This window comes from Eremomyces bilateralis, assembly GCF_010015585.1.
Source record: "Eremomyces bilateralis CBS 781.70 unplaced genomic scaffold P152scaffold_17, whole genome shotgun sequence".
NCBI lineage: Eukaryota > Fungi > Ascomycota > Dothideomycetes > Eremomycetales > Eremomycetaceae > Eremomyces > Eremomyces bilateralis.
The window spans coordinates 380,594-405,232 of record NW_022985083.1 but is presented as its reverse complement, the minus strand read 5'-3'; the positions used below and the strand labels follow the sequence as shown (position 1 = coordinate 405,232).

General features: G+C 56.1%; 6 protein-coding genes across 6 annotated transcripts; 2 read left to right on the top strand and 4 right to left on the bottom strand.

Annotated features, from left to right (window-relative positions):
* Positions 1-323: 323 nt before the first annotated feature.
* On the bottom strand, positions 324-3,044 carry P152DRAFT_401002 (SEC7-like protein; the record flags this gene model as incomplete). The annotated part of the gene is made up of 4 exons (XM_033676596.1): positions 324-849; positions 967-1,284; positions 1,360-2,200; positions 2,267-3,044. The coding sequence occupies 4 exons, from the start codon at positions 3,042-3,044 to the stop codon at positions 324-326; spliced, it is 2,463 nt and encodes an 820-aa protein (XP_033532295.1).
* Positions 3,045-10,196: 7,152 nt separating this feature from the next.
* P152DRAFT_460358 (translation initiation factor eIF-2A) lies at positions 10,197-13,597 on the top strand. The gene is made up of 6 exons (XM_033679889.1): positions 10,197-10,719; positions 10,786-10,855; positions 10,929-11,000; positions 11,055-11,469; positions 11,523-11,751; positions 11,802-13,597. The coding sequence occupies exons 1-6, from the start codon at positions 10,695-10,697 to the stop codon at positions 13,139-13,141; spliced, it is 2,151 nt and encodes a 716-aa protein (XP_033532294.1). The 5' UTR covers positions 10,197-10,694; the 3' UTR covers positions 13,142-13,597.
* Positions 13,518-17,418, bottom strand: P152DRAFT_460357 (SAICAR synthase-like protein). The gene is made up of 3 exons (XM_033679888.1): positions 15,894-17,418; positions 14,887-15,847; positions 13,518-14,824 (listed from the first exon to the last, which is right to left on the bottom strand). Exons 1-3 carry the CDS (start codon positions 17,021-17,023, stop codon positions 13,940-13,942), a joined length of 2,976 nt encoding a protein of 991 aa, XP_033532293.1. The 5' UTR covers positions 17,024-17,418; the 3' UTR covers positions 13,518-13,939.
* A 187-nt stretch (positions 17,419-17,605) lies between these two features.
* On the bottom strand, positions 17,606-20,729 carry P152DRAFT_92698 (uncharacterized protein). The gene is made up of 5 exons (XM_033683346.1): positions 19,531-20,729; positions 19,293-19,472; positions 18,866-19,238; positions 18,596-18,816; positions 17,606-18,542 (listed from the first exon to the last, which is right to left on the bottom strand). The coding sequence occupies exons 1-5, from the start codon at positions 20,615-20,617 to the stop codon at positions 18,049-18,051; spliced, it is 2,355 nt and encodes a 784-aa protein (XP_033532292.1). The 5' UTR covers positions 20,618-20,729; the 3' UTR covers positions 17,606-18,048.
* Positions 20,730-21,415: 686 nt separating this feature from the next.
* Positions 21,416-22,092, bottom strand: P152DRAFT_460354 (uncharacterized protein; the record flags this gene model as incomplete). The annotated part of the gene is made up of 2 exons (XM_033679887.1): positions 21,822-22,092; positions 21,416-21,800 (listed from the first exon to the last, which is right to left on the bottom strand). Exon 2 carries the CDS (start codon positions 21,683-21,685, stop codon positions 21,416-21,418), a length of 270 nt encoding a protein of 89 aa, XP_033532291.1. The 5' UTR covers positions 21,686-21,800; positions 21,822-22,092.
* A 1,540-nt stretch (positions 22,093-23,632) lies between these two features.
* P152DRAFT_400722 (uncharacterized protein) lies at positions 23,633-23,854 on the top strand (the record flags this gene model as incomplete). Its single annotated transcript, XM_033676586.1, has 1 exon — positions 23,633-23,854. A coding segment is annotated over one exon (222 nt), but the record flags the coding sequence as incomplete, so codon positions are not given.
* Between the last annotated feature and the right edge of the window lie 785 nt (positions 23,855-24,639).

Below are 24,639 nucleotides of genomic sequence, written 5' to 3'. Positions count from 1 at the left end.
GACCGTATCCTTTTCATCCCGTACTAGAAATACAGCAGAAATAGGCCAACTAAACTGTCGCCCTCCATGAAGGCAAGCAATGCCACAGTACCCATATGCAACATGTTTGCTGTGACGATGACAGCGGCATCAGCATCCAAGGAATGAAGAACAATGCTACTGATATTACACGATAGCTGAGCGAGCCGCCGGTGTCCTCAATAAACCAGAGGACGAAATATCCGACGCGCTAACCCCATTTTCCCAGACCATGCGCAAGTAATAGTGACGATTAAAAACAATGGAACGAGTGTCGTCCCATCTCGTGTCCAGAAACCAAATATCTACGAGGGTATCTCATCCACCTTCTCTTCCGTCTCGACTTCCTCATTCTCCACGCTCCCTTTCTCTTCTTTCTCCGCCTCCCCTTTCTCAATCCTCGCCTTCTCCCGCTTCTCATCCACCCCCCTCTTCCGCTCTCCCGCCTCCTTCAACCCCTCCACATACGTCCTCCACTTCACAATCTCCCTCAACAAGTAGCTGCTCTTCCGCTCCCAGTTATTCATCGCCCGCACCGTGTTCGCGTGCCGCGCACTGAACACGTGCCGCATCGCCGCCCGCAGCTCATTATGCGTCACGAGCTCCTGCTCGACCGTGGTAACGTACGCGGTCAGCGTGGCCAGCTGCTCGGCTTCGCTCAGGTTGGACGCCATCATGCTGGCAGTGGGCTGCTGCCACTCGTGGACGGTCGCGCGGTCACCGGGGCGGGTTCCACTGCGGACGGCGGAGTTGGAGGCGCTGAAGCTGGCTTCGAAGGACGTGCGCGCCGTGTCGTGGGACGCGAAGCTGGGCCGCGGGAGTCCGACGGCGCTGGTGGTGCTCGGTCGCCGCATGTCCACCGTCGCGATCGACTGCCGCGATGTGCGGCCTTGAGACGTCGGTGGGGTTTCGCCGGTCGGCGTGGAGGTTCGGGTGCGCTGCTGAGACGCGTTTAACAACCCATCGCCCCATCCATATTCCACGTTGCTAACCGCCTCGCCCAGCGGCGCTTTGCTGAGGCGTGCGGACCAGTAGTTCGCGGTGGTGACCCACTCGACGACCATCTCGGGAGTTCCTGCCTGGAACAGGTGGACGGCGCCGGTGGGAAGGCTGAGTGCCCAGACATGTGATCGCGACGGTGAGAAACCTGGTGGAGGGAGGGCGGATGCGATGGTTTGCCGGAGAAGGAACTCGCCGGCCGGTTCGGCATTGTCGAGCCAGTTGCCGCCGCCGACAGGGGCGAAGGGGGCCGGCGAAGAGGAAGAACTGGACGACCCGGAAACGAGATTCGAGAGGTGTTTCTTGCTGCGGATGCGGAGGGATTTGGACATGGCGGAAGACGAATCCTTGCCAGCGCCATGTTTGAACAGGAAGAGCCGCATGACGCCCTTCTCGATGACGGCAAACGCCTCCGCCCATCCCTTGTCTTTCTTGCTGTCTTTCCCTGCGCGGTCCACCCGCTCCAGATGATGCCGATGCTGCAAGATTCCTTCCTTCGCCCACGGTGGCCCTTCCAGCTCCAACGACTCATCCTCCAACAGAGCCACCCCACCGTTCCCCATCTCCTCTGACAAATTCACCGCCGACCCCCCGAAGTTCATCGATCCCTCCCGAACGATCGCCTGCGACAGCGCGTTCGCGAACCCGATGCTCCGCTGATAGTCCGCCGCGTTGCTCATGCTCCCGAGGCTCTCGACGCTCATGAAGCTATTGTGCCGGTACTTGCTCCACGTACTGTGGCTGGTGGCTGGCGACCAAACGCTGCCGTCGTCGAAGCTCGTCCGACTGCTCGATCCCATCGTGCTGCTGCTCGTGAGGCCGGGCGTCAGCCGCGGGCGACTGCGCGTCTTGCTCGGCATCCACCGTCCGGTCATACTGCGCAGGTCGGCGCGGCCGCGGTAGGATACGGTGTCAGAGGGCGCCTTGCTGAGGACGGACGGCGTGCGACGGAGGACGTTCCCGGCCATGACAGCCAAGCTGTTGTTTGACTGCTGCTCGCCAAGCATGTGGCCGTTGGCTGTAGTGACGCCGTGGAGTGGCAGACGCTGTGCGCGGATGCTGTTGTAGAATTCGCGGAGGACGACCTCCAGTTGGGCTTCCCAGCCTTTCATGTTGCCTTTGTACGGGGTGTGCACGAGCACCGTGCATGCGTCGCCGGGGTTCTGGGTGTCGAGCGGAGCGGCTCCGTCAGATTCGGACCGGAAGGAACCGTTGGCGAGGCCGCGAACATGCGGGGAGCTCCGCGAACGGCGTTTGGCGTCGAGCGAGCCGCGGATCGTGTCTACCGCATCGGTGGCCGGGAAGTTAGGGCTGGTAGGGCTGGAGGAAGTCTTGTTCGTATCGGAATCTTGGCTCCAAGGAAGAGGGAAGCGGATCTGCGTGCTCGTCGGACGAATGGTGGTGACTTCTTCCACTTGAAGGTCACCGGCAGATTCGTCAGCGATACGGCGGATGGTAGGGAGCGTGTTCTTGACGAATTGAGACCGCGTCATCCTCTCATTGATGTCCGCGATATGAAGATCCGTGTTAAGCATGAGGATGGAGTATGCAATCGTGTGCACGACATCCGGCGATTTGAATCCGTGGCTGAGATTGCACGCACACCATCGCTGCGAGAACGCATCGATGACACGATCAAGCTGCTGCGACTCGGCCTTGACCACAAGACGAGTGCAGAGATCGCGGAATGCCAGCAAGATATTGTAGCCGCTCCAGTCGAACAGCTCCATATACGCCTTCCTCGTCCGCGCGTGCCTGGGCACCCGTTCACCCAACCACGCCGCCGCTAGATCCTTCTTGAGGAACGACTCGTCCCCATCGAATATCTTCTGCGCGTGTTCTCGGTCCTCGTCGTCGGGCTCCTGGTCGATCGGAAGGGGGTCCTTCTCCTCATCTTTCGGTTCCTCTTCTTGTGTGTCGACTCTCACGACCGGCAGGCTAGTCGCGCTCGCAAACTCCTCATTCGCGTTCGCATCCGTGCTCACCGGACTGACCCCATCCAGCGCATCCAGCGCGCTCAAATCCATCCCCGTCTCCTCACCCTCCCGCACCGCACTCGCCACGCGCACCGCGCGCACCCCCTCCATCGGCAACTTCAACCTCTCGTCCTCGTCCTCATCATACTCATCATCCACTACAACCTTGTTATTAATCTTCTTCGGCTTATCATCCTCTACCCCGGCCAACTTCTCCTCACTGCTACTTGGCTCCAACCACACCCGATTACTCCGTGACGTCGCACTGCCCGATCGCCCGGACAAGCTCGCCGTGCGCTTCGGCCACTCGGGCTGACCCGCCCGTATCGGGCTGCGCGAGGTCCGCGACGGGGTGCCTGTCCCCGGTGATGTCTCGCGCGGGGAGCTGGACGCCGAGTCGAGGGAGAGGTGCGTGGCGTTCGTGTTGGCATCGACGGCGAGGTTTCCGACGTTGTGGTTCGCATCCCGCAACCGGGGGGAGCCGGCGGTAGATAGGATTGGGCTGAGCTTATCCTCGTCACCGGTTCTCGTGCCTGCTTGATACCGCTTCTCCTGTCGCGGATGTACGTTCTCCTTCCCGCTACGCTGCTGCTGATGTTGCTGCTGCTCCTCCGGCAATCCGAACGTCGGACTCGGCGTCCCGCTCTGATTGATGCTTCCCTCTGTCACTGCGCTCGACCGACTACTAAGGTGCGTGAACGTCTGCGGCACGGGGCTCGGGCGCCCGCTGCGGTCTTCAGGCCCGGAACTATCCGCGAGGAATGATGTCGAGTCGTCGTGCGGGAGGGGTTTCGGCGGACTGCGGCTGCGGTGCGCGGTGTTCGTACTGCCTGGATGCCGCATCTTGAGCTTTAGGCGCTGGCTGTCGGGGGTGCTGGTCGAGCGGGGGTTGGAGAAGAGCTTCTCGGTTAGGTTGGGGTGGGAGGAGGCGGGGCGGTCGTGTAGGGTGTGGCGGGAGGGAGGTTTCGTTGCGGGGAGGGTGGAGGATGCCGTGGTGGTGCTCCCTGACGACATGCCTGTCTCGATGCCCGTCGAGGGTCTCACAACGTCGCGGGGTGCGTCGGCGCTTGTACGATCGGCGGCACCAACCATCTGCGCGAATCGAGCCGTTGCTCCACTGTCGCCGTTTGATGATGGGTTTATTTCCGCGTTTGCGTTGGCGGACATGGCATCCTTGTCCGCGAGGGTTGGCGATTGCATTTCGCGGGAGTCGAAATAAAGATCTTGGGGGCTCTTGACGTCTCCGACCGTCCCGGCCGCCGATGTGTCTTTCTTTAAATGCCCATCCACCGCACCTTCGACCCCGTTGCCGTGAGTTAGGAATGGATCCATCACCTTCCTCAGGCTGCTGATGCTTGGACTCAGCGGCTGCGGCACCGACTCCGACGGTCTCCCATTCGCTTCGGCGAGGTGATCGCCCTCCCCTCTGCTCTGCGTCTGTCTTGACGACGATGACATCGGCGGCCTTCCCGTCCTCGACGGCGGCGCCGGTTGCAGCGACTGCGGCACCGGCGGCGTCTCCGTCACAAAGCTCTTCTTCCGCCGCCGGAAGAACGAGGAGCCTTTCTTCACCAGCGTCTGCGGCGGCGCGGGCATCGGCATCTCCTCGTTTTCATCGTGCGTCGACGGCCGCGAGATCGAATGTCGACCTTTGGACGCACCGTGTGGGGAGGACGAGGTGGGGTTGGGGTGGGTCGCCGTGGGCGGTGGAGCCGTCGGCGATGTCTTCAGCTGGCCGGCGATGTGGCTGGAACTCGGCTGCGTCTTCGGACGGCGGGAGGGTCGGAAATGATGCATGTCGGCGTTGCGTGATGACGGCTGCTGCTGCGGCGATGGCGACGATGCCGGTGGTGACGTCGGCCGGTACGTCAGCACGTTCAAGCTCTGTGCATTTTCCAACTGCACCTGCAGTTGTTTCTGCTGCTGCGCGCGCAATTGCTCCTGCTGCTGCTGAGCCTGCTGCGCGGAATTGTTCTTCGAGGAGCCGAATACGCGTCGAAAGAAGCCAGGTCGCGTGTCCTTGGGAGCGGTGGTCGAGGGCAGGGCTTGGCCTGACGGGATGGCGGTCGACGACTTGTGGAAGGAAACATTGGGACTGGGCGCTGCTAGATCCGAGGAGCCCGCACCTGCGCCCGCGATCAGCGAGGAAGGGTTGGCGCCCGGCCCTCCATGGTTATTGTCGACCGGGGAGAAGAGCTGGTCGAGCTGGGATTCGTCGGCCGAGGGCAGATTACCCTGCTCCTTATGATTCCTCCCGCTGCCTTTCAGTGTCGCGGTGCCGAGGGCCTCTTTGGAGGCCTGCACGGCGGCCGCTTTCTTTTTTCGGCCCATCCGACTACTGGAGGATTTGGCGGAATTCTTTCGCACAGGCGGTGCGGGCGGTGCGTAGGATGGCGGGAGTGGTGGGGGATAATTCGGTGCGGTGGGTGTTCCTGCAGTAGCGGGGGAGGCCAGGGGGGTGCCGCGACGAGGCCCAGCAGGAACCGTCGGCGTCGGTGCAGCATCGAAATTGCTGTAATAATCCATTCCTTGTCCTCCGCCAATTTCAACCGGTGATTGCGGATACTGGTAATGTTGCTGTTGGTGTTGCATTCTCCCATGGTCGCGGTCGGGTGCGGTCGTTGTCTTGTGCAGTCCGCCTTTCCTCATTCCATCCGGCTGAGTCGCGGACGTCGACTTCACCAGTCTCTCGTATCCTTGGTCGAAGCTTGCCGACCGGCTTCCCAGTCCTCCGGACCGTCGCATCGATCCGAGAACCTGGTGGTAGCCGTAATCGAGACTCGACGACCCGCTCCCCTTGCTCCCTTTCTTCCCACGACTGCGAGCATGCGACGCCGTCGCACCCGAATCGGCATACCCGCCTCGATGCCGTCGTTCCGGACTCGTCCGCGCCGATGAAAGATGCAATCCATTTTTTGCTGGTGCATATTGGCTCGACGATCGACGACCCATATATTCGGCTTGCTGCAAGTCATAGTCGGAGGAGTATGAGGAGGTATATGTATGTCCACGGTACCGTCCGGTATTCCCATTGGTTGCTGGAGTGGTCCCATACCGCGAGTCGTTCTCACCCTCGTAAAATGTCGGCGTGGTGGGCGATCCAGAGGGAAAGCTCCCGGGCATGACGATGTCGCCCATCCCGAACGAGTCCAGCGACAGCAACATGTTATCGACCACGGAGTTCCGCGTGAGGTTGCCGTACGTCAAGTCGTGTGAGTCCCGTGGATCGAACTCCTCGTCGTCACGATAACAGTCGCGCTGATGGCGAGCCAGCGACTCATACGACGGACCGTCCACGGGGGTTATGTCATCGAGGAACGTCTCGTGTGGTGCGGCGTGTGTATTGAGCCGGCGCATCCGCTCGGAATCCCGACGATGTGACCGGCTAGACGATTTGCCCGGATTGCGCGCTTTCGGGGTCTGCGGAGGGGAGAGGTCCTCATCGATGTCGTTTTCGCGGTGCCGAGACGACGAAGGGGCTTCGCGAGAGCGGCGAGGGCGATTTCGAGGGCGGTGGGAGGTGGAGGCGGATGTCGAGGAGGTGGATCGAGGTGGGACAGAGGTACGGCTAGAAGAAGACTCCATCGCGGGAGAAGGGGAGAAAGGAGAGAGAAACTCTAAATACAAGTTACAGTCAGGGCCACCAGCCGCACCAACATCACGGTTCCGTCAACTCAGGTTTCTTCTCGGCTAGATAGAAGCACAAGCCGCACTAGGAATGTGTCCGGCAGCGATGAAACTGAATCCTGCATACACTATGACTTCCGATTATACATCGAATGCTGTGAACCGGACAGGTCGACGTTTGGTTGGCGTGTGGAAGCGGTCCTAGCTCAACCGTTTCTGTAACCTGGTGTCTGTCCGCCTGGCAACTGGTAGACGTATTAGAGCGCGTCGATGTGCAATTGGCCGCGTCGAACGTTGGCAAGCGGTGCTGCTGGTTGCAGAACTGCAGATGTGTGGCACGTCGCGCTGATAGGAAGGGAGGGGGGATCGAGAAGCGCACCCGAAGGAATGGCAGTTCCAGAGAACGGACGGGTGGCTGCAGAGAAGCAGATTGGATGGAAGAGAGTTTGTGACAGGATAGGTGGTGGTCAGCAACGGGGGTGAACTGGGCGTTGTCAAGCGCTGGAGGCTTGGAATGGAAAGGAGCGAATCTTTCTGGAGAAATTTTGGGGAAAGCAAATGAGGATTGATAGCCGGAGGGAATTCACCACTACTCAGCGAAGGGATTAGGGATGCCAGATGCGTGGTGGTGAACGGGGAGTGGAGGGATTGGGGGAGGAAAAACGGCACGCGAGAACAAAGGAGGGTTCAGGGGTTGAGGGAGAACCGCTACGAGGGACGAGATTCATCTCCACTTCCACCACCGAATCATCCCATCCACAGCGGCTATTACAGATTACTACATGTCGTTCCGTCTGCAGGGCATACCTATGCCGAATTACTGAGTCCAGGCACGGTAGGTAATTAGACCGGTCAACCGCCAACATTCAGGTTGTCCTCCCCGTTCTCCTGCAGACTGCAGCACGCGTGGTCAGGGGTACAGCAATTGACAGCCTGGATCCTCGAAATGGTGGTTGTGGAATCGTGGCGACTGGGGAGCCGTGTGCAAGACATCCGACCAACGCCAAAGGGCAAAGACCCAACCGACCAGGCATTGAAGCAATAGCTGTCGCGCCAAAGAACATCCGGCTAAAGCATGCATCGCGTCCCCTTTTTCCCGCTCGACCCAATTGTGAATTGCAGCAACGCAAGGCATCCCGTCCGAATTCTGATAATTCCACGGTTTTGACTTTTTGGTTTTCAGATGTTAGATCGGAAAACGTGCGCGATTTGCAGCCAGCCGGTGCTAGCGTGGCGCCACAGGGACCAGTCGTTCATTGTTTACCGCAGATCTCCTAGGAATGCGGACGCTGGACAGGACGTTCGGTGGCTCGTTTTGGTAGTTGATACTGTTTGTTGGCTGAGAGGGAATGCAGATTGATAGACATTTTGAGGTTTGCGTGGCATCTCTTTGCCCAGATTGACAAACAATGAAGATTTATACCGATATCGAGGCCGAATGGGCCCGAGACTTCCAATCATCTTTAGAGAGGTGCGGTACTTAGGGCAATCACCGACGTCGTGGATCACCGTTCAGCCGATGTCCAATCGCTTCGTATGGAGAGGCCTGAAGTGGGAAATAATATGGCAGAAGTCCGGGAACGAGTTCATTGAGCTGATTGCCATTCCTTGTGTCGTCTATCACCACGATCAGCAGCAATCAATCTGAAGGCCATCGTCAATCCCGGGATGCACATCCATCCTGGCATGCTGACTGCTGCTGTCGACTGTCGTGGCACCCTTCATACTTCAGCCGAATTGCACGTGTGAACATTGAAAAGGGTGGAGGAGAGCTGGTCCAGATTATGTAATCGGTCTGGTGTTCCTGTACATGTACAACAGGAATAATATGATTGTGATCCGGCGACCTGGACACATACACTCCCTCCCGTGCAATCACTTTCCCCCCGCTTCTCCAGAATCTCATCTGACTCTACTTCCCTGATTCCATCCCATCGTCCCGGGAACCACGGGATCTTCCGGGACGACCCTCGATCCGCTCCTCCAATTCCAATGAACTTATCCAACAGTTCTCCAGATCCCACTGCATCTGATTCTGACTGGATAACTTGAGGGCGGAGAGAACACCACACGCTGAAACATCAGTGAATGCTAAAATGCAGACCAACCAATGGTATCACCGAAACAGGGATTGGACAGGGGGTTACAAGGACTCTAAAGTAGGGTACCTTTTAACGACCATCCAATCAACGATCGGTGCCTGACACCACCTCTCACCTCAACAGAATGGCTGCATCACGAGTCCCATGCCACATGAAAGGAACTGCAGCCTCGATGTTCCCCTTCCTCCCTCACTATAACACCACATGGATTAATCGTAGCATAATATTGTGTAGTATACCTACGCATCCTTCGCAAATTTATGGGTGGTAATCTGTCACTAAACGGAAATGTGGTATCGTCCGGTCATCATCCCGTTGCACCACGCTTAGACTCCACGACTTCCTCATTCCGCACCGAATCCGCATCCATGTCGCATATCCACGTCAAAACATGCGCCTTAGATATCAAGATCTTCACATTATTACTGACTGCCGCTCCGAGCAATGTGAATGCCTCTATCACATCCTAGGACAACCGGCGTGGGTATCGATGGTCGGTACAGGGTGAATGGCCTGACTCTTCACCAGGTAATTCCATGGCTGTCCGCATATGCTAGGAGTCGATCATCCGCCGACGATGTCGCAAGTAGATTAATGGTTGATGGACGGGTAGGGGTAAGGGTGATGCGAAAAGCGGAGCGACAAATGCTGGAGGGTGAATGCCTGATGTATAAAGTATAAACTGATTCCGTATAGACATGGATAGCGCTAGAGGTTGGATTACTACCTCACATATCAGTGTGTCTCCAGACTTTTGGTAGACGTCTGGTATATACAGGTCCTTTGCCATGCACGTCATCTTCAGTAGTAGTCAAAGTTTTATAACTATCCCTATGTACATTGTAGATTCAGACCGTCAGACAAGTCAATTTCACTGTCATTATGGTGCTAGAGTATCTGCAATAATCAGAGGCCTTGCTTTGAATTGACCGGTAAATTTACCTGTTACAGAAGAGTAGCCTATGGCCAAAGAATTCAACACGCTGACATGGAAATGGCTCTCATTCAGGGAATAATAACATATAGAATGACGGTTATGGCTGTCTGTATGCTGCTGCACGCTGAATGTTGACTTCAAAAAAAAAAGTTAAGAAGACGAGATATTTTGAGCGCGTTGTTGTAATGAGGATAGTGAAATCAATCGACTGAAATGATTTTCGAGTCAAGAAATGCCACTGTTAGTGTAGATTGATTATTGCATCTAACTATCTTACTTAACTGAGTGTTTACCTACCATGGTGGTTGAGAATGATGCTATTATCTAGTAAGAATGATTTGTTGATGACGACGATGAGGTTCTTATTGCCTTATTGCCTCACGTACTCTTTTCGGCGGAACTGTGCCACACAGCCACACCACTCGTCACCCGCACCGCCACACTCACCGCCAATCGGACCAATAGAATTCCATTATTTCGCTGGACAATTCTTCACCTGAGCCTCAAAATATCTTTTCCCTCCTCTCTCTCTCTTCCGTTCTCTTCTTCACCTCTCGTTCCCCGCCTCTTCCCTTCTCCCTCTCTCCTCGGTCCTGAATCGACGTGGTCCTTGATCTTTCGCGTGCTCGAATCTCTCCTCCCACCCACCCCCAAAGCCGACAGATCTTCTTTGTCTCGCTCGTCATTACCCTCCGATTTCTCTTTCACGGATTGTGTGCGGCACAACCAGAAAGTTGTACTACAAGCCACTGTCCTCTAAGCGCCGTCAACTCTCAGAGATCAGCAGATCTTCACTATCCAGAACTACTGCACGGCACGCGCACACCGTTCCGCTCCGCCCCGCCCTAAACTACCACTACTGCTAGCCAACTCACCCGCTGCCACCTCCCCAACATCTCGAGATCAAGGCCTCCAACCACGCACTCATCACTCTTCGACACTCCCCACGCTTCGAACCCGTTCGACTCGGATCTGAAACTTTGGTTTTTGAGAACCGTCTTCGGCTCAATTTTTCTTCTGTGACTTTAGCTAGTCATGGCGGAACCCACCCAGTTTGCTTGTAAGTCCCCCCCGACATTCCCTGTGTGCGTCCGACAGATTTGGTGGATGCTGATGATCCGGTTAGATCGAACGGCCAAGGCTATTGGCGTTGTGAACGCTTCTCCTCTCTATGAGCCTTTGCCCGCGTTCCAAAGGTATGCTTGCCCGAATATCTATCCCGCCCTACGATCGTATATCGTGGAATATACTGACGTCAATTTCATATAGGCCAGAGGGAAACCTCCGGTGTTCCTGCTACTCAACATGCGGCCGGTTTTTTGCATGGGCAAGCCCCGAGCAGTAAGTCCTTCGACATACCAAATTACTGGCGTACACGTCACTCACAGATCTCAGAGTCACCGTCATCGATGCTTCTGTAGGACATATCACCGGCATAATCCCTATTGCGAACGTTTTCGAAATAGGATTCTCCCCTCTTGGAACATACATCATCACCTGGCAGCGACCAGCGAAGGATGAGGACGGAAATGCCATCAAGAACCTGAAGGTCTGGCAGACCATCGAGGATGTCGACGGCTCCGAGAAACAGGTGGTCGGACAATTTGTGCAGCGCTCGCAGACCGGATGGAACTTGCAGTATGCCTCGGACGAGAAGCTGTGCGCGCGGGTGGTCACCAACGAGGTGCAGTTCTACGAGAGTGTGGATTTGAGGACCGTTTGGAACAAACTCATCGTGGAGGGCGTCACGGACTTTGCACTGTCATCTGGGAAGCAGAGCTCGGTGGCCGTATTCGTGCCGGAGAGGAAGGTTTGTTCAGCATCCGTCACCGTCGTTGTTGACTGTTCTAACACCAACCTCAGGGCCAACCTGCCGCCGTAAAGGTGTTTAATGTCCCGAACTTCGGCCAGCCCGTCTCGCAGAAGAATTTCTTCAAAGCAGACAAGGTGCAGTTGAAGTGGAACGACCTCGGTACCAGTGTGATCGTGCTGGCGCAAACCGATGTCGACAAGACCAACAAGAGCTACTACGGCGAGACCAACATGTATATCTTGAGTGCCAATGGAGGGTTCGATGCGCGGGTTCAGCTTGGTAAGGAAATTCCTTCATTTCCTCTGTTTCGGGGCTGACATGACCTGCAGACAAAGAAGGTCCGATCCACGATGTTTCCTGGTCACCTAATTCCAAGGAGTTCGGTGTCGTCTACGGCTATATGCCGGCAAAGACCACCATCTTCAATGTCAGGGCCGTCGCGAAGCATAGCTTCCCCCTTTCCCCGAGAAACACGATCTTATTCTCGCCGCACGGCAAATTCGTCCTCGTGGCCGGCTTTGGAAACTTAGCGGGCCAGATGGACATTTACGACATGACCAAGGACTACGCCAAGGTCACGACCGTCGAAGCGAGCAATGCCACATTCTGCGAGTGGAGCCCGGATGGCAAACACATCCTCACGGCGACCACCTCCCCGCGTCTGCGCGTCGACAACGGTGTCCGAGTCTGGCATGTCGGAGGAGGCCTGATGTACAACGAGGACATGCAAGAGCTGTACAGCGTCTGCTGGCGCCCGCAGTCCAGCGACAAACATCCGCTGGGCGACCCGCTGAACCCCGTCCCCACCCCCCACCCCTCTGCCCTCGCCTACCTCAGCACCCGAAAGCAACCTACCAAACCTGCCGGCGCCTACCGTCCCCCCGGAGCCCGCGGCACCAGCACTCCCCTTCACTTCAAGCGCGAAGATGAAGGCGGCGCCGCCTACGTCTCCAATGGCGCTTCCGCCGCCGCCAACGGCTTCGGCGCCGGCCGCGCCCGCACCCGCTTCGTCCCGGGCGCCGATCCTACCGACGCCCTCCCTCCCGGAGCCGCACCCGGCGGCGGCGTCAGCCTCGCCGGTGCTATCGAAGGCCCCGACGAAGGCCTCTCTAAGGCGGCCCTGAAGAACCGCAAGAAGCGCGAAGCTAAGAAAGCCAAGGAGGCGGCGGAGAAGGCGAACCCGTCGGGCGACATCCCGCGCGGTCCGCGCAGCGTGAGCCGTAGCCCGGAGCGGCGCGGGAGGAGGCAAGGGCATGAGCATACGCGTAGCCAGGGCGGTGGGTTCCAGGGGCATGGGACGCATCATCGTGGTGGATCGCGGAATCGGCAGCAACATGGTGGGGAGCATCCGCACCAGCACACTGGCAATGCCCACCATCACGCTGCGAACGGGAAGCCGTCCGCGCCGGCGCCACTGCGCACGGCACCGCAGCAATCGGCGGTCGAAGCACCGGACCTGCAAATCACGAGCCCCGGCGGAGGGGTGCTGGGGCAGAGTCCCGCGGACAAGAAGATCCGGGGCTTGCTGAAGAAGGTGCGGGCGATCGACGAGCTGAAGATGCGGCAGGCAGGGGGGGAGAAGCTGGAGGATACGCAGGTGAAGAAGATTGCGACGGAGGAGGGGATTCGGCGGGAATTGGATGGGTTGGGGTATTCCGGGGCGGTTTGAGTGGATGAGGATGGGAGGATGAGCGTACGATGGAATTTGAGGTGATGAGGTGATGCGATGAGATGATGGCAATGTGACAGGATGAAACCGGACGAAAGATGGGAATCTGGTTGCCTTGCATCGCACTGGGATTGGAGTCCCATGCATTAGCCATCCAGACTACCCCGTATTTGCGGACATAGACACAGGATAATTATTCCCTCAACGCCGATCAGACATCCCAGGCCCATCGTCCGCCGCGCCAGTGGAAATGCCATGGAATCTACGCAGTACGAAACCCTTTATCAGACCAACCGAACCGTTCACCACATCATCACTGATCATCACTGAAACCGTTTCATCGCACAAACAAGCAAATATACGTTAAGAATTAGATTCCGCCTCCCTACCGCATTCCACATAAATGATCTATTGCCGTCGTACTCGCTACCGCCAGAATGCCCTGCCCATTGCCCACCCAGCCCTACGCTGACTGCCCTATGCCCACCATCAATGCCCACCCAGCAGCACCGCAGCACCGCCGCACGTACGATATTCATACAAACAATACAAAGGAGACCCCGGCCGCGCGCCTGACTAGCCACGGATCCCGCTCGCCCGCACGACCCCGTCGCCCGTTCGAAAGTCCTGGTATACTGAGAATGCAAATAACTTCCTGCTGTTTCGAACGCCCTTTTGTCCTGCTCTCATCCGCCAACGAACCTGGGGTGGGCTCGGTCATCCGCCTTTAGTTCTGCTTTCTCGCTATCGAATCGGATGGAGATCGATGGACAAGATCTCTTCGGTATGTCCACCATCTCATCGCTCCTGCGCAGGCAACGCAGGCAGCGCCTTATCCTTATCGAAGCTCCCCTTCGTCCGCAACGGCATCTCCACCGCCTTCCCGTTCCCGTTCCCACTCGCATTCGCTTGGACGGTAGCGCCGGCATTCCCATCGGCACTCTCTAAGCAGCGATCGAACTTCTCCACCGACCACGACCCATCCACCCCATCCCATGCCGTCGTACCCGTATCCGCCCACGACGCCTGCATCCCCGTCCCGTTCCCCTCCTCCGCGCCCCGCGTCCCACCTGTGATCGGCGCCGGCACCGCGTCGTCCTTCGGGGGCGTGGGCGGCGGTCTTTCCGGCGCCCTATCCATTTCCTTCTCCTTGCCACCCTCCTTCGTCTTCCCGTCCCCGTCTTGCTTCTGCTTATCCCCCGCCGGTTCCCCACTCCCGTTACTCTTTCCCCCAACGCTCCGATCCTCCGCCGCCTCCTCTACGACCGGGAGCGTGTACGCGCCCGACTCGCCGCGATCGGCCGCGCGGGGGTCGGGGGGACGGGTGGTGAGGGTGCGGTCGGGGGCGACGTCGGGGTTAGAGGGTAGAGAAGACTTGACGAGTCGGCTGGCTTTTTCGAGGAGGCGTTCAGTTTTGGGGTGTTCGTGTGCGACGGAGGGGGAGAGGATCCCGGGGGAAGATTGCTGCGGTGGCTGGGAGGCGGCGGGGGTGGAGGTGGGTTGGGACTGTTCGGCGGTTTGGGAGGCGCGGCGTTCGTTGTCGACGACTTCGCGGGATTTGCTGATGCCGGACATGAAGCGGACGAAACGGTCACCGTAGCGATCGGGTGGGATGGCGGAGATTTCGGGCTCGGTGTTGGTGAGCCCTTTGAGGAAGTGTTCGAAGCGCTTGATGAAGCCGTACTACGGTGAATGTCAGCGTCGGCAGATTTAATGGAACTTCGAAACCCGATGTCGGTACTCACGTGCGTCAGACAATCGATAATCCCCAAATAATAAATCTCCTCCCCTGGCCGATTGTCCTCATGCGTCGCCCGGAACCCGCCGTCGTCCCCGTAGAAATAGAACATGCTCCGGTCATTCTCCTCCATCTCCTCGGGCATCTTATACACCGCCTCGCCGATCGGAATGGGCTTCTGACTCTTGATCATCTGCCGCAGCTCCCTCGCCTTCCGCGCGTTCTCCACCACCGACGGCGTCCGCATCAGTGAGCGGGATCCCGGGTCGTCCGCTTCCCCGCCCGGCTGGAACACGCTCAGATTCTTCTCGCGCAGCTGCTCCTCGTTGCCGCGGCTGAGGTCGTGGATACCGATCAAGAGCGAGTAATCCATGATTTTCAACCGCTGGAGCAGTTTCACATCGCGCTCCATTTGCTGGATGAACCGCTGCTTTTTGGTCGGGCCGAGTTGGAGATGACGGTTTCGTCGGAGCCAGTTGATGTCTTTCAATGTGGCACGCGGATTCTTCTCCAGGTCCTCTTCCCTATACTCCCGACCGATTGTTGAGCCTTTCAGGTCAAAGGTCTGGTGAATGTCGCGGTGTGGCGGGAAGAGGTTATTCATGACGACGAAATGAATCTTTCGACCGTAAGGGATCTTCACCCGATGCAGGCCGTAAAACTGCGAAAGCAGGGTGTTCGGATTGTCTTGGACGTGTCTGTAGTAATCCCGCAGGATCTTCCGGAGAAACTTGTGTTCGGCATGGTGGATGGTTTTGATGATGTATTTATAGTCTCGGGAGAAGTAGAAGAAGCTCCCGCTCTTGCCGGGGGAGCCGAGTTCGGAAAGGATGTATTTGCTGGTGAGAGACACCAGGTAGTCGGCGGGATCGAGACGGAAGTTGGAGCGGAGGTGACGGAACACCCAGGGAGCATAGTCTTTAAATTTGAAGTCATATTTCGCGGATGGCGTCAACTCGTTCCCGGTGCTAGGATTGTCAATGGTATCCATGAAAGAACTTTGGTTAGACTCACATGTCAAAGGAAAACTTATGCCGTGCATCGAAGTCCGCATCGGTCAGATCTCGATTGACCTTCGCATTGGTTCTCGACACCGTAAAGCGAATGCCCGTGAGCATGTTATACGCCGTCACCCAGTTGACATGGGTTTGATCCACCTTCGTCCCGACCACGACTCGGTCCTCATCCTCATCATCTTTCCGCTTCCGTTTGCTCACCCTTCGTTGCTTCACATGCTCCGCCCACCGAGCCGCTTCCTCATCCTGCGGCCCCTCGTCATGAATGTCGGACTGGATCGAGCGGGTTGCTCGTCGAACCAGCGTCATCGATGACCGACGGGGGCGGGTGGGTGTGCTGGGAGAGAAGCGTCCGGCGGCAGAAATGACATCATCTGGAGTGCTGCCACGAGGAAGCTCGCGAGAGGGGCGGGAGGCGGTGGTGACGCGTGGGACTTCTAACGTATGACGATGTTGTAGTCGGCCGGGGAACGGTTGGGATGATTGGCTGGAGGAGGACGGAGGGTTTGGGTAGGACGGCGGCGTCGACATTCGATAGGGTGAAGAATATTTTAGCGCGGAATCTTCGGAGAGCCGCTCTGTGTGAGCGATGGACGAGTTCCGTGCGGACTGGGGGGAGTGGTCGACGGGATTTGGAGCCGGAGCCGGCTCCCTCGATTTATGCTCCCTCGATTTATCAGTTGGTGCGATACTTGGTGAGGCCTCGAGCTGCACGCTGGTGGTTCCGAATCGCTGCGGGCCTAAGAATTTGGCACTCTCGATCGCTGCAAAAGATCCATCATCACGGAGACTCCCGAGCGGCGCGCGTGGCTGAGTGACCGGCTGCTGCCGCTCCGCTTCCTCAATTGATGGCAGCCGAGTGTTCTCTGGTCCATCTTTGCTGTCTCGTCTGATCCCATTAATCCCGGATGAGGTCGATTCCGATGCGGCGCCATTCGGACGTTCTATCTCTTTTGAGGACGTCGCTCGGCCATTCGGGAGGCCGTTCGACTTGGCCAGATCCCCATTCGTCTGGGTGGTATCGTTCTTCTCATTCTCCATGGCATCTCTCTCCTCATGGGAGTGCTTCTTGGATCGGTAGTGGAACGCATCGGCCACGGGCTGTGCCAAACCTGCCAACGACGGCATCGCGGCAACCGAAGCCATCAACCGGATCTCAGCTGAAACCGGAACGACACGGTGCTAAGCTCGGCCCTGGACAATATCCATCATTGAAAGATATGTCGACCAGCTGCTCGCACGCGAATTCCGCAGATATTACTGTAAGGGGGAGTATTGTGTGTTCTCAAACCGCCGTTGTGGACATGCTGTTGATCGGAGGTTCGGGGATGGGGTGATAAGACGGAAGTCGATGGAGCTAGCGGGTGAATAGGAGGAACAATGTGTTACGAGACTTTCGACGAATACGAAAGCTCAGCAGGGGAATAGTTATGGAGAGTAGAGCGGTGGGATAATACGACGATGAGATTCGTGACGCAGGAGAGAAGTGATTGATGATTGAATTGAACGGACGCAGCCACAGCCAACTCTCACATCCTCAGCATCAGAGACGCAGGAGAAGAAGTGGAAATGATGATTTGTGGCGGTGCTGCCAAGACCAGCCTGAGTTGGCACTTCGGTTCACTTGGCAGGCGCGGTGGCTTGGCGGACAGGGGTGAAGCCACGCGTCAAATGATACGAGTCACCTGACTACACCTTATGTCAACGTCCACACGAATAACATCCATAGTAATAACATGAACGTCTTCGATAATCCCATCTTGCTACTTCCGAACTACATACATACAATCCGTTTCCGAACTCGAAAATGGCTATGTAAGTCTGTATGCCCCTAGCCACTTCCTTTCAATCAAACAAAGCATGTCAGTAACCCCGATGATCAATGCCACAAATTATACAAAGCGTTGACCGAGTCCCATGCCGTCCGTAACCTGCGAGATCCCACCTGCCCATATTCGTGATCTCTCGGTCCCTTGAAGGACTGGGTATCCTTCTTCTTTTCGTAGCACCCTCATCCAAATGACAATTCACGCGTGCGTCCAGGAGCCGGACGCTCGTCTGGCATTGTCGGTTCATTTGGAACGCCAGAGCGCGCATAAATCGTCCGCTTTGGGCAATGCGATAGCGCACGTCATCCGTCACACGCGCTCCTTTCACCGACGATACTGCGCCAACTGCGCCATCAACTCATCCACATTCGGCTGCTGCCCGCCCGGCGCCGGCCCAGGCGCTCCTTGCGGCGGCGCGCCTGTCGGATTGTACGGCGGATACTGACCGGTCCCGCGCGGTGGATATGCGCCGGGTTGCGCGGGGGGTTGGGTGGAGGCGGTCGAGAGGATGCGGGCGAGGTCCGGGGTCAGGGAGGTGGCGTCCGATTGCGCGTGGCCTGGTTGCTGTTGTTGGTAGGAGCTGAGGAAGCGTTGGAGATCGGGGCCGTGGAGGTTGCCGATGAGGGAGGCGACGTTGGAGGGGGTGGGGGGGACGGAGTTGGGGAGGGGGGGGATGGAGGCGGATGGAGGGGGCATGCCGTAGGGGGCAGAGGGGGCGCCGTAGGGTGGATATTGGGAGCCGTAGCCGGGCTGGGGGGTGGCTTGCTTTGCGCGAGTGACAAGGGCGGCTCCGATGGTCGGTTCTAGGTTCGCGTATTCTAAGACAAAGATGTCAGTGCTGCGCTTGATAAGAACGGGCCCCATAACGCACCATCAAAGCGAACATTATCAAGACCCTGGCTGCGGTCGAAGACCTGTAGGTTGATCTTTCCCGACGCTTGTGACCCACGCGTCAACTTGCAAACAGCATATACCCCTTCGACAATCTGGCGTTGCACCACCGCGCTTTCCGAGAGTCGAGGGCTCATGATCAACGTGTCGACACGAATCCCCGCCCCGATGAAGCCTTTCTCAACATATTGGATGAAGCCACTGCCCACCGTGTCAGCTACCACCCATGCATTTGGATTCTCCAACTTACCGATCGAGATTATCCAGCACGAGAATCTGGACATCCGGAACGTCCCTAGGATTCCTCCTCGGAGGCAGATCGTCATCATCCCGGCTGGATGGATGGCCATAGTAATCACCGCGATCACCACGACCCCCGTACGGGGATCGCGATCGGCTTCGTCGATAGCGCTCATAACGGTCGCGCTCACGGCCATATCCACGCGGCGAAGGCGAGCGTCCCGGTCGATAATCATCCCGGCCACGACGACCACCTCCCCCATTCATATCACCCACATATCGATCCACGTTTCTGCCTCGCCCACCGCGGCCATGGTCAGGGGAGCGGGAGCGACGTTTCTCGGCCTTTTTCGTGTTCTTCTGCGGCTTGGAGATCTCCAAGTCTGCGATGTGTTAGTCGCGGCAAATTTCTTCGTCGATTTGCAGAAGTGACTTACGCATCTTCCGACCGCGGAGAAGCATGCCTTGCTCTGCCTGCAGTGATCGCCAGCAGGATTCCGAGTCAAGGAATTGGACGAATCCGTATGCCTGCTTGATGGAAACTTGCGCGAGTTTACCATGTCTGGAGAACTTCGCAAAGATGTCTTTTTTGTTCACTTTCTCTGTTGGCAGGTTGCCTGTGGCACGTGTTAGGACTTCAGTCACCGAAGATAGTGGAGTCAATAATTTACTGACCAATAAACAACCTTGATCCCGCCGGAAACTTGTCCCACTGTCCCTCGCTCACATATGCTCGCTCCTCCTGTAAGAATTGATCATAGTCGGTTTGCATTTCCGGGGTCCACGGGATCTCATCGTCACCAGAACCCGGTCCCTCGACCGGCGGCTGGACCCCGGGTGTGATTGGGCTTGGCTGTGGCATTTGCGCGGGCAACTGCGCCGGAGGCTGCACAGCGGGAGTGCTACCGGTCATGATGGGCGGGACGCCGGACTGCGTTCGGTACGGGTTGGAGCCAGGCAACTGGTTGTGGGGATGGTAACTACGTATATCATCTCCCGGGTCGTAGTTCGGGTGTGTGGTAGGCTTATCTTGTGGAGGTGGTCGTGGAGGGAGGGTGGAATAGATGGTAGCGGACGATGAAGACTGTGATCCATTGGAGGGGTTTTCACCGCTGATAGATGTTGCGGAAACATTGGGGTCTTCGGGTTGCGATGGTAAAGGTGTGGTAAGGTTGTCAAGCAGTGCTTGAAAGTCTACGCCGCCACTCTCTACAGTGGTTGGGAGACTCGTAGCTTTGTTGGGTTGTTCTTGGGATTCACCCGTCTGGGTCGGCTGAGGTGGCTGAGAGTCGCCCGTCTCAGGAGTAGGAAATTGGGTTGTGGAGGTGGTGGTATCCGGGTTGACGGCTTCACTGGTCGCATCGACATTTGATGTGGTCGGTTGTTGGGCGAGTTGATCGATTAATGAGTTGCTCTGAGAATTAACTCCATCACCGCCATTGCCGGCAAAAGCGTTCGAGATATTGTCCACAGCCAGCCCTGTTCCATCCATCGCCGGATTTGCGTGGCCTTGGACTTGCGACATGTGGATGGTTTCTACCCCTTCTGGCCGGCCGGGTTGTGGTGCATCTTGAATGATGTTGGGCTGGTTGCCGGCAGCCTGAGGGGCGTCGTGGGGGAGTTCCGCTTGGTACGCGGGGTCCATCTGCATCTCAAGAATTGGGATATTCGACGGGGATGGATAGTGGAGTGGCTTCGGAGAGACGGGTGACAAGGTTTTGCTGCGGAACTCAGGCGCGTTGGTGGGAGGGCTGAATGTCATGTATGCGAAGGGTATGCCGTATCGGGTCTAATTTCTCAGGCAAACAAGTCCTTTATGGATCGTGGGCAAATTGATGATCATCAGCGAACAAAGCTTGGGAGTTGGGGGGATGTTGTTATAGGAGTTTGCTCGGATTGTGTATCAGTCAAGGTTGGAGATGACTGGCAAATGATTGTGTGTGGGAGTGGGAGTCTGGCAACCTGGTTGTTGGACCAGTTTGGGGCTCAATTGGTGAGGATATGCGAGGCCATCACAGAATGTTGGGTAGGTCTGGAAGATTGCAGTAGAAGAAGAATTGGATGGACCGGATGTTTCTGGGACACTGAACACAGCGGTGATGGTGTACTGAAAGCGATGGTAATGGCGATATTGCGTGCTGGATGGAGTGGGACGTTTGATGATGATGGTGATGAAGACGATGAGTCCTGAAAAGCTTCCAGTTCTAGCATATCGACGAATTACATAAGCGGTGAGGTACCAGTCTTGAGGAAAGTTCGGTCGTCACGTGGTTTGGGCCTTAAAGCATTTCATTTCAACGTCTCACCAAGCCAGCGCTCAATTGTTTGAAGAAATTTGTATTATTAAGTAGGCCAGGTATTCATCCATTCGCACTGAACCCCGATCCTCATATCTCATCCAATCTATATCCAACCGAACCCGCCGTCCCAAAAAACTCGTCGCAAAGATCCCAAAAGCAAACTCCGAACCCCTTCCCATGAAGATCTAACGCTCAATGGTATCATCCCCTCTCATCCCCCTATCATCTCATCCCTAAGTCTGCGGCGTAAACGTCCCCTTCTACGCAACGCTCCCCTGCCGACTCTCGTCCAGGCTATACGTCCTGGCGCCGTAGTAGGTCATATACGCCTCATTGACGCTGTGATGATGCTCGCGGGCTTTGCGGGCCACGTACCTCAGCGTGGATTTGAGGGAGGAGGTTGACTTGGTGGAACCGGCGAGGGTGGGAGTGGAGGTGCCGGAGGAGGGTTGGGAGGTGGAAGGGAAGGTGGCCGTTTTGTGGTCCATGGCGTCGGGGCGGGAGAGGTATTGGAGGGTGACTGATTCCATTGCGAGTCTGGTTGGTTGGTTTGGGTTTAGATGGTGGTGAGGTGGTAATGGTTGGTGGGGGTGGTTGTGTTGTGGTAGTTGATGAAAGCTTGATATAAGACTGGATAGACTTTGATAGACTTTGATACGCTTTGAGGATTGATTGACTGATGCGATGCTTTGATGCTTTGATGCTTTGGTGCTCTGATGAACTGATGCGCTGAAATATTCTCCTACCTTTCGCCGACTTCTTCAGCCCTCTTTATACTTTTCCGGACGTCCATCCATCATGAAATATTCACGCTCTTCAGAGCAGCACATATGACACCACGTCCATGCGTTGCTGGACCGTGACTCCAAATATCTCGTTTCGGCATAAATCATTAAGCTGGACCCTGCGCATCCATGGCGCATCAGGCACTGCGAAACGGCTGGAAATGCTGAATACGGTGGTGAAAAACGCATTGGTCAGCGGCGAATTCACGATGTTAGGAGGTGGTGCCTGGTGGGGACAGGGGGGTTGTCTTTGATTGAGTGCGAAGGGCGTGGTTGTTCATGTAAGCAGGGTGAGATAATGAGAGGTGATTGGTGGATGGGTGACAGGGAGGGTGTCATGTTGCAGATGGACCAGTGAAATCTTGGAGTGACGCCGCTTTGTCAGGAATCGGTCTCAGGGGATGTGGACATTTGCGCTACGATGGACCGCGTGTAGCTTGGATATACGAGCCCGCGTGTTGGCTACAAGCGTGAAACGGTGTCTTAATAATGCCATTGCGACATCGCTGTGATGGACATTATTAATGGAGTATTACTAACAACCCGTCTACAATTGACGACGACTTCGACGAGTGAGTCGGTTACTCTGCGAAGGGCGTTTGTCGAACTCGAAGCCATATAAAGTTTAGAACACTTCAACAACCACCTCACATCCAAATCCAGATGCCTTTCTCAACCGCCGTTCCCCTTCCCAAATCTCCCTCGCCCCCTGTCCCCCCCCGCCAAGCATCGCGAGATCCATTTCCACTCGCCCTCAACACCATCCCTCGTATCAGTATGCAAATTTCTGCCTCACTTCCTGACGTTGGGAGATCCACTTTGCGGAAAAACGTGGACAGGCGTAAATAGTTGAGTGGAGATTGAGGCGACGAGATTTTTTGTTATGGTCGCATATTCTCGTGCGCGGGCGGTTCTGGTCCACTTGTTTCGGTGGAATGATTGGGAGTAATACCGTGGTGTTGGGACTTGGGACTTGGGAGAAATGGATTTCTCTTGGTTTCACTTAGAGCGAGATTGATGATTGACGGGACGCTTCTTAACGGGCCGCACCGTCACGCGGTTCTGCCTTGATGTCTTGACTCTTGAAGTCTTGATGCCCTGCCAGTTGGGCCCGTCAGGTCATAAGGCTACATGGGTACCAGAAATCCAGTCCATCCAGTCCGCAACAGAATATTAACAGCACCATCAACATGCAGAATCCGATGTCCAACTCCAGCTTCACGCTCCTTGGCAGTTCGATATTAATCGTCTGCCACATCCATTATTCCATCATCACCTGTCTCAAGTCCCATGAATCAATCCCAAATGGGATTTGAGATACTTTGCCCAAGTAACGGTAGGTAGGTAATTGGGTTTTTCTTGACTCATCTATTGGCGCTACGAACTGCCTGCTATTGCTGTACCGTACTTTCAAGTCTTGCATGCTCCGGTCACCTGGATCCCGCCTATATATCTGTTGGAAGACCATCTTCGAGTCATTTTCTTCATCTCGCTACCTTTTTCCAAGACACAGCGCATCTGCAAATGTCAACTACAATATCAATGGAAGAGCGTTTGTTGCCCCATGGATTGAGTGAAGAAATGTGTTCAATTGCAATAGCTGGCAGATCGGTTCCCCATACTTCAGACACGGACTGGGTCAGATTCTGTATCATTTGAGGTATCCGATATCATGCAAACTTCGCATCCTAGCTACGAGGCGCCACGCCTGAATTTACACGTGCTCTCAACGCCCGCAAAATTATGAGCAGCATGATTCTGACCATGGAGAACCCTGACGAGCAATCATATTGTATATGGCATCCGGAGGTGGCAGAGCAGAAGACATACCGCGAACGGGCGCTGAAGTACCCGGCTATGAAATACCAGGTCGGACAAGCTTGCGCTATGGTAGGCTGTGTCAACCTCTACTAAGACCTTGACCTCCTCCCGAACATCCCGATTGCAGAATAATCTCGGGAAAGCGGGGACAAGGGACACGAAATATTCGATCAGATTATGCCGCAACCGCTGAAGTATGTTGTCAGGGATGACTATAAGAGAATTGTGAACATATCTGATCCATGAGCAGGTGCAGTCTTGAACGGCAACACTTGCGTGCGGCCTCTGCTAGATGTCAAGCACAGACACCCAATCTGGGTACAGACACTGGGTGGTATAAGGTACTACCCTCCCGAAGCACTGCCCTTTAATCTCGCAGAGGATTTGGGGATAGATGCATTTGATTCCGAATCTCAGATAATGTCTCAAGAAGACCTCAAAACGACGCATATCCCAGCGAACGGACGAAGGAATCTATTACTCAGAATTTGATTACAAAGGTCCCCCCACGCGGTCTACTCGAATTCGGCTCATTGCAGGGAAGATTTTCTTGAGGGAGGACAATTGGATTTTCGATTACGAAGGAACGTATGATGGGATTGGGATATACATTAGCCCGATCGAGCAGGCAATTTGCATTCCGGACTCCATAAGGCTTCCTTTGGCCGCAAGGCTTGATCTACCCTGTGGCTTGAACAGATTCAGACCCGAGGACCTCTACAAGAAATAATGATGAAACGCCATGTTTTCTGTGCGTTAATGCCTGCCATGATATCTGACTCCAAAGGTTTGAAATCGAAGCTTGAGTCCAAAGCAAGGACCGTTTGGGTCTGGATGGGCTTCCAACGACTGGTCCGGATGAGGAATTCTGGGATTCG